Source organism: Callospermophilus lateralis, chromosome 8 (assembly GCF_048772815.1).
Source record: "Callospermophilus lateralis isolate mCalLat2 chromosome 8, mCalLat2.hap1, whole genome shotgun sequence".
NCBI lineage: Eukaryota > Metazoa > Chordata > Mammalia > Rodentia > Sciuridae > Callospermophilus > Callospermophilus lateralis.
In genome coordinates this window covers 1,684,241-1,697,189 of record NC_135312.1, presented here as the reverse complement: position 1 = coordinate 1,697,189, position 12,949 = coordinate 1,684,241, and the positions used below count along the sequence as shown (strand labels likewise).

The 12,949-nt window shown below is 40.1% G+C and overlaps 1 protein-coding gene across 1 annotated transcript in view; it reads left to right on the top strand.

The window, feature by feature from the left end:
• Positions 1-12,949, top strand: part of Poln (DNA polymerase nu) — a 172,972-nt gene that overhangs the window by 62,926 nt on the left and 97,097 nt on the right. Inside the window, exons 11-15 of the mRNA XM_076863954.1 lie at positions 632-715; positions 1,230-1,325; positions 7,835-7,891; positions 8,742-8,795; positions 9,481-9,546. Coding sequence (XP_076720069.1) covers positions 632-715; positions 1,230-1,325; positions 7,835-7,891; positions 8,742-8,795; positions 9,481-9,546 — 357 coding nt within the window. The remainder of the gene's footprint in view (positions 1-631; positions 716-1,229; positions 1,326-7,834; positions 7,892-8,741; positions 8,796-9,480; positions 9,547-12,949) is intronic.

The window sequence follows — 12,949 nt, the reverse complement described above, 5'->3', positions numbered from 1 at the left end:
CTTATTTGGGAGTTAAAAGGGAGGTTTATTCTGAATTTATGAGCATTATTTTATATTGATTGTTTGAAAAGTGTGTCAGTTGTTCGTATTCCCCCACAAATGATAAGGTTGAGGTCTTATAAACAACACATAAGTTTTGTTTTGTTTTCCTAATTGCTAATAAGGTTTGGCACTTTTCTATCATCATTGGCTATTATAATTTTCTTTTTTTATAAAGGATCTGCTCAAGTCTTTCACTCATTTGTATTTCTTTTCTTACTGATTCATAGGGCATCTTGAAATATTCTGGATACGAGCCTTTTACTTATATCTTCTGTCTTGTTTCATAGGATGCTGGATCCCTTTCTAGCCCTAATATTACTATAACATGCTTTCTTTCCCTCTCTTATTTTGTTATATTATTATTTTTGAATCTTTCATTTGTTTCCCTCAGTTTGGGGGAGGGTGATTGCATAAACCTAGAATTCCACCAAGTGTCGGAAGATACATTTTTAATCTGCAGTTTAGTAAATTACAGAGTGCTTTTTATTCTATTAAGAGCTTCTGTTGGGAATTATTTGATTAACAAACTAAATAATTTTAAATTGTGAAAACTATGAATGATTATTAATTGTGCTTATCCCATTTTCAGGCTCGTCTCAAGGAACTGGAGCAGGAAGCCCATTTTATTGCAGGAGAACGGTTTCTTATAATGAGTAATAATCAACTTCGAGAAGTAATGCTAAATTTTGATTCTTTCAAAAATAGTTTCTTTTTTTGAGGTGGGCAGGGGGAAGTACCAGGGATTGAACTCAGGCACTCAACCACTGAGCTACACCCCCAGCCCTATTTTGTATTTTACTTAGAGACAGGTTCTCACTGAGTTGTTTAGCACCTCACTTTTGCTAAGGCTGGCTTTGAACTCAAGATTCTCCTGCCTCAGCCTCTGAGCTGCTGGGATTACAGATGTGTCAAAAATGTTTCTTATTCAGGAGTTAAGAAAGGTTTCTTCTGAATTTATAAATGTTATTTCATATTGATTATCTGAAAAATAAGTTGTTTATATTCTTTCATGAGTGATGAATACTGAGATTCCTAACTTCAAAGCCTTTATATCCAAGAAGAGCACTAAATGAGAAATTAAGCATCATTTAGATGTGACTCCTTTGGTTAGTGGTTTTAAATGTAATAGTGATGTTTGTTTCTTCCAATCTGAAACTCTCCCACACACCTGCATTGCGTTGTTGAAGATCCTTTTTGGAAAGTTGAAGCTACACCTGCTGAGTCCAAGGAAGAGCCTTCCCAAAACAGGGCCACAGCAACACCTGTCCACTTCAGAGGCTGTGGTAAGTTTCCCTTGTCCTTCTTTCTATCGTGATCATGGGTTTGTACACTAGGTGGGACCCTGCCTCTCAAGTGAGGTGAATTGCAGGTGAATAGCAGTCTCCTGCAGAGGTACTTGGACTGTCCTTCACACAGGAGATTCTTCACCTCCTGAAGGGCCCATCTTCTTCTCTGGTGTATCATCATCATTAGCCATACCTCCCAAGCACTCGGGACTTCCTTTCATCTTTACCCACAGCAAGTCCCAGTCCTTTCCTACAAAAGATGTCCTGAGGGTGCCTCCTTGATCCTGTTCTCACTTCACCATCTTTATCCTCTCTCACTTGGATGACTTCAATCCTCCTAGCAGTCCCCCTGCTTTAACTCCTACTTCTGTTAAAAACATTAAAAAGATCATGCTACTGGGACTGGGGTTGTAGCTCAGTGGTAGAGCACTTGCCTCACATGTGTGAGTCCCTGGGTTCAATTCTCAGTACGACATAAAAATTAATAAATAAAAATAAAGATATATTTTTTTAAAAAAAGATCATGCTACTGACCTGGCTAGAAATTCCAGTGCCTTTCCATCATCCTCAGAATTAAACCCAAGTTCTTGAATATGTCCCTGGCCCAGGGGACTGGCCCTTCCCCTGTCTCTGATGTGCTTTTCTGAGCATGCTGGCTGCCTGGGGCTCTCTCCATAAGCTCTTTCCATAGTCTCCAGACCGTGCCACAGATTTTGCCTGCTGGTTTATGATAGTCTGCTTTAACATTACTTTTAGAAAATCTGCTCTGGTCACCCAAATTGCAGTAAAGTCCTCAGTCCTCCCTATTTCTTTATTTTTATTTTATTTATTTTCTGTATACAACTTACCATTACCTAAAGTTATCTTAGGCATTTATTTGCTTATTCCATTAGAATGTAGCATGTACATATCTAAGCCCTCACTTTGTTCCCAGAACCAAATCATCCAAAAACTAGTGCCTGCTGGGGCTGAACTAAATGCCTGTTGGTTCTCAGAGCACTGGGTTTCTGGGAGCTGAACCCCATCTTTCTGGAAATACTGACTTAGATCTCACCTGGAGAGCAGAGGTGGGCAGTGAGCCCTAAAGATTTGGCAGCAGTGTCACCTGGGAAAGCCATGCATTATCCTCTGGCCTGCATCTGTATATGGGGATCCCAGATGGTTCATTTTATGCCCTGGCACCAGCTGATACTGTTGCCCTTCCCTTACAGCACCTTCCACTCTCCATATAGGCAGTGGTATAAGAATAAAGCATGATTACCTCCTAGTTTTGATGTGTATTCTTATGGACAGAATTGAGACAGTGACTTTAACAAGGAGACTAATTTTTTCCCCCGACAAAGACATGATAGACATGACATCACATTGACCTTACTCTTTTCTTTACAAGTCATACTGTTTGTTCATTCTGTTTATCTGGAAGATGACTTTTACTAGATAATACTTGCCCATGGCTCTAAATTCACAAATAAGACCCCTTCCTGCCACTTCCCTTTATTCTCCCTGCTCTCTTTCTGGTGCCATGGTGAATCCTGGGGCTTTACCCCACCCCAAGCTCCTGCCTCTGCTTCCTGTCCCTTTTGTTCATAGCATTCCTGGGTTAATGATGGTGTCCAGGCTTCACACATGAACTGTTACTGCTCAACTCCCCTGACTTGGGATTTAGTTATAGAAGAACATGGACCTAGCTTTGTTCCTGCAACTCCCCAGTGATTGGAACAATGCCTGGGGCCCAATACTCAGTAAATCTTGAGTGACTCTCTCAAATTTTCACATGTATTACTTTCTTTACATATTATTTAATTTCACACATTTAAAAAATAATTTTAATTATTCTTCTTTGATCACTGATTCTTTGAAAACGTGTCTTAAAATTTCCAAATGTGAGGGGGCTTTCCAGATATTCTGTTGATTTCTAAGGTAAAGGTGCTGTGGTCAGACCTGTAATCTCACAATACCAGTTCTCCGACACTCACTAGCAGAGCTCCCCAACATAGGGTGGAAACAGAGGCTGTTCTGGAGACCTATGGTGTCCAGCGGAGAGCTCCACAATTCTGCTGTGGAACAGTGAGAATTCCCACCCCTCAGTAGACACACAGGAGTGGAAGGACAAGGGTTTCTTCTTAACCACAAGCTGAAGGAGGCTTTGATGTTCTTTCTCCAATAAAGTCACATGTTCTCAAAGCATTATAGGGGATTCAGATGCTGGAAAACTGTCTGGTCTGATGGTCAAACTTCTGTATTGCAGGGAGCTTGGGCCAGCCATTCATCATTTCTGAGAGTAGCCTCTTAGACCCCCAACTAACTGAAATGACAGGGGTCTCCTGGTCAGGCATCTGGTCAGGCATGTATATGCTCTGCTGGGTGTCTAGTATGCAGCATGTGTTCTGCTAGGCTTTTGGATAAAGCCATGAACAGAACAGATGTATTTTCTCTTTTATCAATAAACATTTATTGTAGCCCTGGCTCTGCATTAGACATTGTTTATAGTTTGTGGGGCAAGGGTGTGTGCTGTTGTGAAATATCTACCAGTGAGAAACTAACTCTACCAATCAGGGTTTTCCAGAAAGACAGAACCAATTGGATATATAGAGACATAGATACATGAGAGGGAATTTCTTCAGGGAATTGGCTCATGTGATTGTGGAGATTGAGAGGTCTCACAACTGGCTATTTGCAAGCTGGAGACCCAGGGATGTTGGTCAGAAGGCTCAGTCCAAGTGTGAAGGTCTTGGCCCAGGGAAGCTGATGGTGAGATTCTTAGTCCAAGACCAGAGGCCTGAGAGCCCAGGGGGCTACTTATGTAAGTGCTGGAGTCCGAAGGCTGGAGAAACTGGAATTCTGATATTTAAGGGTAGGAGAAAGATGCCCCAGCTCCAGGAGAGAGAAAAAAATCACTTTTCTTTTGCTCTTTTGTTGTGTTTGAGCCCTGGATGATTGGATGGTGCTGCCCAACCAGTGAGGATGGATCTTCCTCACTCAGCCTAAGACTCAGGTGAATCTGCCCTGGAAACACCCTCACAGACACACCTAGAAAGAATGCTTCACCAGCTCTCCAGGTCTTCTTTAATCTAGTTACCCAAGATTAACCATCACAGGAGCATGTGTGTCCAGTGGCATGAGACCCATTCACATTAAAAGCAGGATCCTGAGGAAAAAATGCCAGGAAGAGTGGCACACTTTAGGTCAAGTTGTCCAGAAAGAATTCTGCAGAAATGATTTTTAAGGGAAAGCTTGAGGATAAAGAACTGCCCATTGCAAGAATAAGGAGCAGGGCCAGGCAACAGGGAGACTCTGGCTACTCAGACTTCTGACGCTGCAGCCTGGTGACCAACTGAGAAGTATATGAGGACCCCTTTATGCTGTAGGCCAAGATGAGGAATTCAGACTTTTAGTAAATTGAGTAGCTTTGGAATAGATCTTAAATATGTATTTTTAAACAGACAAATTTATGCTAAGAATGGTAAAAATGAGGCACAAATAAACAATGCTACAAATTAAAATGTAATTATAATTTTGGAGGGCTAAGGCATTGAACAGACACTTCACAGAAGAAGAAATACAATCAATCAACAAATATATGTAAAAATGTTCGTTGGCAAGAACACTTTGAATTTTTAGCTGCTTGAAACTTGACTCATTAATTAGTTCTCAGTGCGCTCTCTATGTTTTGTTCCCAGTTGAAGTAGCGCTAAGCAGAGGCAAGGAAAATACACTTTCATTTGAAAGCGTTTGCAGAGCTTCCACAGAATTCTGAGTTTACTGGAATATCAGGAAATACTTTTTCACCTAATCATGTTGATACTTGGCAGGAAAGATAAGTATACCTTCAGCAACTAGAGCAAATCAAAACTACTCTAAGATTTCATCTCACTCCAGTTAAAATGGCAAATATTGGGGCTGGGGTTGTGGCTCAGTGGTAGAGTGCTTACCTAGCGTGTATGAGGCACTGGGTTCCATTCTGAGCACCTTATATAAATAAATGGATAAAATAAAGATCCATCAACATCTTAAAATTTTTTTAAAAAAGGATGGCAGTCATCAAGAATACAACATATACAAGAATATGTTGGTGAGGATATGAGGGAAAAGGTACACTCATACATTGCTGGTGAGAATGCAAATTGATGTAACCATTATAGAAAGCAGTATGAAGATTCCTCAGAAAACTTGGAATGGACCCACCATTTGACCCAGTTATCCCACTCCTTGGCTTATACCCAAAGGACTTAAAATCAGCATATTATAATGATGCAGCTGCATCAATTTTTATAGCAGCTCAACTCAATAGCTAAACTATAGGACCAGCCTAGGTGCCCTTCAACAGATGAGTTAAAATATATACTGTGAGTATGAGCAACAGTTGCAATGTGTAGTTACAGGTTTTCTGAGTTGTGCACATGGTCAAATAGATGGCTACTACTCAGAGAAAATAGAGAGAGGAATGGTTTATTTGGGGATGTCAAACATTCAGTCTTGGGTCCATTAGAACAAAAGAACATGTGAGGTGCTACTGTACCATGGGCAGCTGTATCTGTGGGATGGAACTGAGGACATATACAAAAACATATACAAAAGATACCAGCCAACTTCTTGCCGTCACCCTGGGCAGTGGTCCTCCACCCTGACTGGAAATTTGGAAAACATTGATGCCAGGTACACAGCTGATCCACTAAGTTAGGATCAGCTGGGTGGTCTAGGCATGGGCCAGCTCTCCACTAATTTTGATGTGCAGTCAACATTTACAACCATGGAGTTCAACCCTGAAAAACTGATATTTAGAGGTCAGGAAAAGAGGTGCCAGAGAGACTAGAGTGGCAGAGTGGAAGGGAGATCAGAAAGGAATGCAGTGTCAGGAGCCAGCACAGCTTTTGATAAGGCAGCAGGGCTACAGGCAGTCTACAGCCTCGGTTTCTGGTCCTTAACATTTGCAGTACTTTTGCACAGTTTCATGTGATCAAACACTTCTTTTTTGAGGAGTTAATACTTTTGCTTTTATTTTATTTATTTGTTGACATTTTGATTAATTTTATTAGCATGGAATTTATCTTATTCTAGTTAGGATCCCATTTTTGTGGAAATATATATATATATATACACATACATACATACATATACACACACACAGTGGATTATTACTTACTGCAAAAAAGAATGACTTTGTGACATTTGCTAGTTAATGGATGAATCTAGAGACTATCATACTAAGTAAATAACAAATTTCTACTATCAAGAAAAGAAAGACACACAAACCAATTTTTTAATAGAGTAAAAGACTAGAAGGAGCTTAATAAAAAAAGAGGTACAATTGGTCAATAAATACATGAATTGTGGCCAACTTTATGATTCACTGGGGGAAATACAAGTTAAAACTACAGAGATAACAATTCTCAGCTACCAAAACAGCTACAATCAAGACCAATGACTGCATGCCTTGGTAAAGGTCAGGAGGTGCTGGAACTTGCGCACATTGCTGAGGGGATAAGGTGGCATCTATCCTGGAGAGTCAGCAGCATGTTTGCTGAAGTGGGCCAGAATTTTTCATCACAGCTCCTCTGTATGTGTAGGCCCAGCAGAACTGTGGCATTTGTTAGCCAAAATTCATGTTGTGGAATTTCTCATGTCTTTTAAAAAAATTTTATTAGTTATTGATAGACCTTTATTCATTTATTTGTTTATATGTGGTGCTGAGAATCAAACCCAGTGCCTCACACATGCTAGACAAGCGCTCTTCCACTGAGCCATGGCCCCAGCCTTGTGTCTTGATATGGGCAGTGGTTATGCAATTGTGTTTACTTTGTGATACTTCAACAAACTGTTCTTATGATCTTGCACTTTCTATATGTATGCTATATTTTGATTTTTAAAATTGACTAAAAAGTTTATAATCAGGGGCTGGGGATGTGGCTCAAGCGGTAGCGTGCTCGCCTGGCATGCTTGCGGCCTGGGTTCGATCCTCAGCACCACATACCAACAAAGATGTTGTGTCCGCCGAAAACTAAAAAATAAATATTAAAAAAAACTGTCTTCTCTCTCTCTCTCTCTTTAAAAAAAACATTTAAAAAAAAGTTTATAATCATATTCCAGTGCTACCTCATTGGAATTATACCCAGATGACTAGCATATAAGTCAAATATTGGGTGTCGGTGAAAAGCACTGATATACATCTTCGTAGGTATTTTCTCAGTTTACTCACCTTTATGGGATTTAGATTTCACTAATACAAATCTTCAGAGAACCTGTTTCCAAGCATATGTGAAGTGCTTTTAGCTCCGATGTGTGAACATTGGAATGATTTCATAAGAGGTTAGGATTAAGATACTTGATAGACTGAGTTTATTACAAATCTTCTTTTTGGAAAATATGCTCAATTTCACCATTTATTGCTAGAACTTTCTCTGGCTAAAAATAAGTGCTTGAAATATTGAAATGAAGGAAGGAATTACATTGGTGATCTATGTTTCTTTCTTTCTTTCTTTTTTTTTTTTTTTTTTTTTTTTTTGTAGTTAAGTTCTCTGCAAGACCTTCATCCCTTACCCAAGACAATTTTGGAATACAGGCAGGTAAGTTGACTCTTTAAAAGTTTTGTGTGATGGGGGAAGAACCAGGCCCTCTCTCCATGAACAAATTCACGTTTGCTGAAGTGTGTTGGCAGTGTTACAAGAGGCTGTGGTTCTCTCACACTGGCCTTGTGTTAGCACCCCTTCCTGCACCTTCTTACTCCAGTCTCAAGTGAGCCCCATCCAGTCCTGAGAGCTCATGGGCTCATATGTGGAAGAACATTGAGAACAAGTCCTTACTTGTGACCTCTGTGTGGATGCAACTTCCACCAGCACTCACAAAAGTCCCCCACCTTCAGGCAGCCTTTTATCTTTACATAGTAGTGTTTGCCAAGGTTAAGGACAAACCCCCTTTCCTCCTCTAACTACTCCCTTTCTGTTCACACAGTTGCCCGTTATGTCATAAGTTCTCTGTGAGCCGCTTTGATAACTATCATTACCTAGACAACCAGTCCTATTATTTACTGAGCCTGTGACCTGCTGTCTGTAGAATGCACTGGTACCAAACAGGCCCTTTCTTCTGAAGTGAGGTCAAGGATGGGAGAAAACTAGAAAGGGCTCATCACAGGGGACCCTAAGCTGATTATTTATTTATTTGCAATATCTTTGCAATTTTCCAAAAAGAAGATTTGTAATAAACTCAATCTAGAATTTCACAGAATAATAGATTTATTTTCAAATGGAAGGGTGGCTTATTTCTCAGTTGGTCAGTGTTATTCAATCCTGGTGCCACCCGAGGTCATCTGAGGACTGAAGTAGCACATGCCTGCACTGTGTGAAATGCTGTTGTGGCACTTGTTCCTGTATAAATACTTAGGTAAAGAAAATGATTACTCTCATCTTTGTTATTTAGATTCACAAGATCAAGTCAACCTTTATAGATGGATTATTAGCTTGCATGAAAAAGGTAACTGAGACTTAAAAAAATAAAGAAATTGTGAATAAGGAACATGGCTTGTGTGAGTTCAGATACATGCATTACTTGGAATTCTAATATGATGAACTGTCTGCTGTTCTTGGAACTGTATGCTGTGGTCTGTTATTATTCAGGTCTGCTTAGCCCAGGCTAACATCAAGCCCTAGGACCTCCTACTTAGGAGGCAACTCTGTACTGGCCTCCTGTACTCACATCTATCACTGGATCTCTAATAGAACCATTTGAAGTGGATGTTGTTATTTTGGTTTGAACATGAGGAGATAGCAGTCAGAGATGTTCTCTGCCTTGTTTGAGGCCACACAGCAAGTGACAGAACCTGTCTATAGTACACAGCCCCGCCTTGAGTCTAGCTGAGTCCCCCACAGCCAATATCCTTCTTTTTCCCCCCTCACATAGGTTTATAAGGGACACAAAACCCTGTGTTCTATTTCTGCTTCTCCCTGGGTTAGAGGGAAGCTTCCTTTTCACCCACCCTTGATCCTGTGTAGGACTCTGTAACCCCAAGGACACTTTGGGATTGGGAGCTCAGGGCCAGCACTTATTGACCTCTGGAGGAACAGAACAGCAAGTGCGGTGTTGTGGGTGAAGGGCCCAGCATGTTCTTTGCTTCTCATAGGATTTCCAGAGACTAAGCTGATTCTTTTGAATAATACAGGGATCCATTTCCTCCAAGTGGAATCAAACAGGAACTGTGACCGGAAGACTTTCAACCACACATCCTGTAAGTTAGCGCTCTTCATGAAATGCCGGTTCCATGCCTGGCTTGAAGTTTTGCCTAGATATGTGCTTGTGCAAGGAGAGGGCTTCATGTAGATACCTGTGTTTTCCCTGTGTATCCATTCCACTGGTGTTTGCACAGCACCTCTATGTGCTTAGAACAAGACTCAACAAGTGCTGAGTTAGTGAGGGATTCTTCCCACCAGCAGTCTGGGACCTCTAGTGCTGAGAACAAAAGGGACCCACCTCCCCCAATCTTCCTTCCAGGCTTGTCTGGTGACTTCTGATTTCCCAGAGTGTCTCTAAGGACAACCTCCTTTTTTGTTTTTTGAGGAATATTTTTGGTTAGAAAAGCTGTAAGTTTCCTTGAGTTTATTATACAGCTTTTTAAAATTTGTTTTAATTAGTTACACATGACAGTACAATGATCTTGACATATCATACATTTGAATCAGATGGGATATAATTTCTCATTTTTCTGAGTGTACTGGTTGCAGAATTGCATTGGTCATGTAGTCATGTATATACCCACAGCAATAATAAAGTCTATTTTATTCTGCTGTCCTTCCATTCCCCCCTTCCCCTCCCCTCCCCTCCCCTCTCCTCCCCTCTCCTCTCTTCCCATCATTTCTCCCTACCCAATCTAATATGACCTACTTCTTCTTTCTTCCCCCTCACATCTTCATACCTGTATTATATAGCTTTAATAACACTTCAAATAATTAACTTTTAAGTAGTTCTACATTTGTGATGGAAACAAGTCTTGATAGTAATTTTTTTAATATCTTTTTTTAAAGGAGAGAGAGAGAGAGAGAGAGAGAGAGAGAGAGAGAGAGAGAGAAAGAGAGAGAGAATATCTTTTTTGTAGATGGACACAACACAATGCCTTTATTTTTATATGGTGCTGAGAATCGAACCCGGGTCCCGCTCGTGCTAGGCAAGCGCTCTACTGCTGAGCCACAATCCCAGCCCAGTAATTTCTTATTACATAAAAAGTTCCTTAAAAAACAGAAAACAAATGTAAACTAATAACAGTTGCCTTTATGCAGAGCTAACTGTGGTTAGCATCCTGTGTCTTTCCATACTTTTTGTTAGCACATGTATTTATAAAATACTACTTTTCTACAAAAATAAAACCATTATTTTATATTATGCTTTTTTGCTCTAATGCCTCTTGAGATGATATATCAATATTGATCTGAGTCTATATTTAGGTTTAAATATATGAATTAAATATGTGAGTTATTTAAATATATACCATATTATATATACTTATATAATTATGAATATATGCTCATGGTAAAGAAATTCAAGTAATGTGGATGTTTATAGAATAGGAAAATGTAAGTATCTGTCTATCTCATCAAACTCTGTTTAACAGCCAGGCTTCATCTGGGCACCTCTACATAGAGTGTAGCCCATGCATATGGGCAGGAGGGGCACCCTGTTGACCTGTTGGTAGTGGCTGTGTAAGGAGGAGAATGGGGCTGGCATTGAGGTGGATCCTCTTGGGCCAGGCCACCAGTTCTGGGGCCATAAGTTCTTGGGTCTCAGCTATCACTTGGGACTAGTACCCTTCCAGGAAGGCATCACTTGGGCATCCCTTTATGGAGCTCCTCTGGTCTAGACCTTGCTGACAGCAATAGTAAAACTAAGTGACATTAATTCTCATACTAACACCAACCCGCGCCTCTGAGAGAAGGTACTACCATCTCACTGCCCTTTGGTTTATTTCTCAATAACCACATGCACTGTGAGTTCTCTGAGTTGATGATGCTTCTCATGTGGGAGTTACTCAGGAATTCTGTTGGCAAAACTCACTTTTATGGAGGACCTTGTTTTTTCCTGTTGGGGGTTTTAAGTTCCTGTTTTCCATTACATGTCTAGATTAACCTCTTTCTGGACTTTACTCTCTTTGAGAAATTTCCCAACAGTGCTGGAAAACCTCCTCTCAGGTTTTCAATGCAATAAAATGCTTATTTTTCTGTTATTTTTGATGAACATTTCAAAAGAGGAGGTATAAACACCACACAAACATTCAGCCACTGATTTAACTGGAAGTCTGCATCCTTGTTTCAACAGGTGCATTGCCATCTGTGCATTGACTCTCTCTCTGCTAATGGGCTTTTAGATGGTTTTCAATTTTAATTATTTTATGGAGAGATGCCATAAACATACCTATATGTGTTTTTCTGATGATTTCCATAGCATGAATTCCTAGAGAGAGAATTTCTGAGTCAAGATAGCTGTGTCTGTTTGAGGCTTTTCATTGCTAACTTGTTCTCCAGAAGAGTTGTGTTTCCATCACACGGTGTGATGTACAAGGCACGGTTCCCTGATTCCACCAACACAGCTTTCATTTTGGTTAATACTTTCAAACTCTTTTTAAAAATGTCTATTCTTTCAAAAATGTTGGTGAGATTGACTACATACAACGATTTTTCTTCCATGAATTGCCTGCTGGTAACATTGGCCATTTCTCTGTGGACGTTTATTTTTTTCTATTGGTATAATAAAGCTCTTTCTATAGTAAAGGTTAACCCCATCATAAAATGTTGAATTACTTTTCTCCATTTTTAAAAATTTTTAAATATATATTCTGTCTTGCGATAAAATGATGTGTCCCCCTCCCTGCTCCATGGTGCTATGGATTGAACCCAGGGTAATTCTGAGTTAGAATTTTCTTTGCTCTTGCTTATCTCTGTCAGCACCTGCTTGTGGGAACACCACAGGCCATCTGACAGGCCCTCTTTGTTCTTGTCAGTGTGTGCCCTCCACAGGGCATGGTGTATGGCCACCCTCTGAGTAAGTGTCATGTGTTGTGTCCTGTTATATTGGCTTTGTGTTTTCATGGGGCAGATTTTCAGGTATGGGGGTCCCTGGGTCAAAGGATATTATACCCTTTTTACTTTTCATAGATTTATCAGATTTCCTTCCAACTGCACATAGCCCTTGTCCCTGCCATGAGTCGTGGGTGGCAGTGCTTTCCCTACTGTCGCCAAGGGCTCTCCCTGTACTGCAGTCACTTGTTGGTTCTGCCTTTGTATCATCTCAAGCAGTCTTGTCTTGGTCCAAGGTTATTTGAATGTTTATCTCTATTTTCCTATAACTTCAGTGCTTTTGTATTTTTTAATACATAAAACTTGAATCCAGCTATTATTTAACCAGATATTATTGCCATAAGATGGCTGGAGTTTGAATTGCATTATTTCCTTAAAGTGCACAAAATACAATTGATAATTTTGTCTGTGTGTATGTGGTGCTGGGGATCAAGTGTAGGCGTCATGCCCGCTAGGCACTCTACCACTGAGTTATATTATCTCCAGCCCTGATTAATATTTTTTAAAATAAATTATAATTGTGTTTATTCTGCTTTTCCTCACTGTGACCAAAATATCTGATAAGAA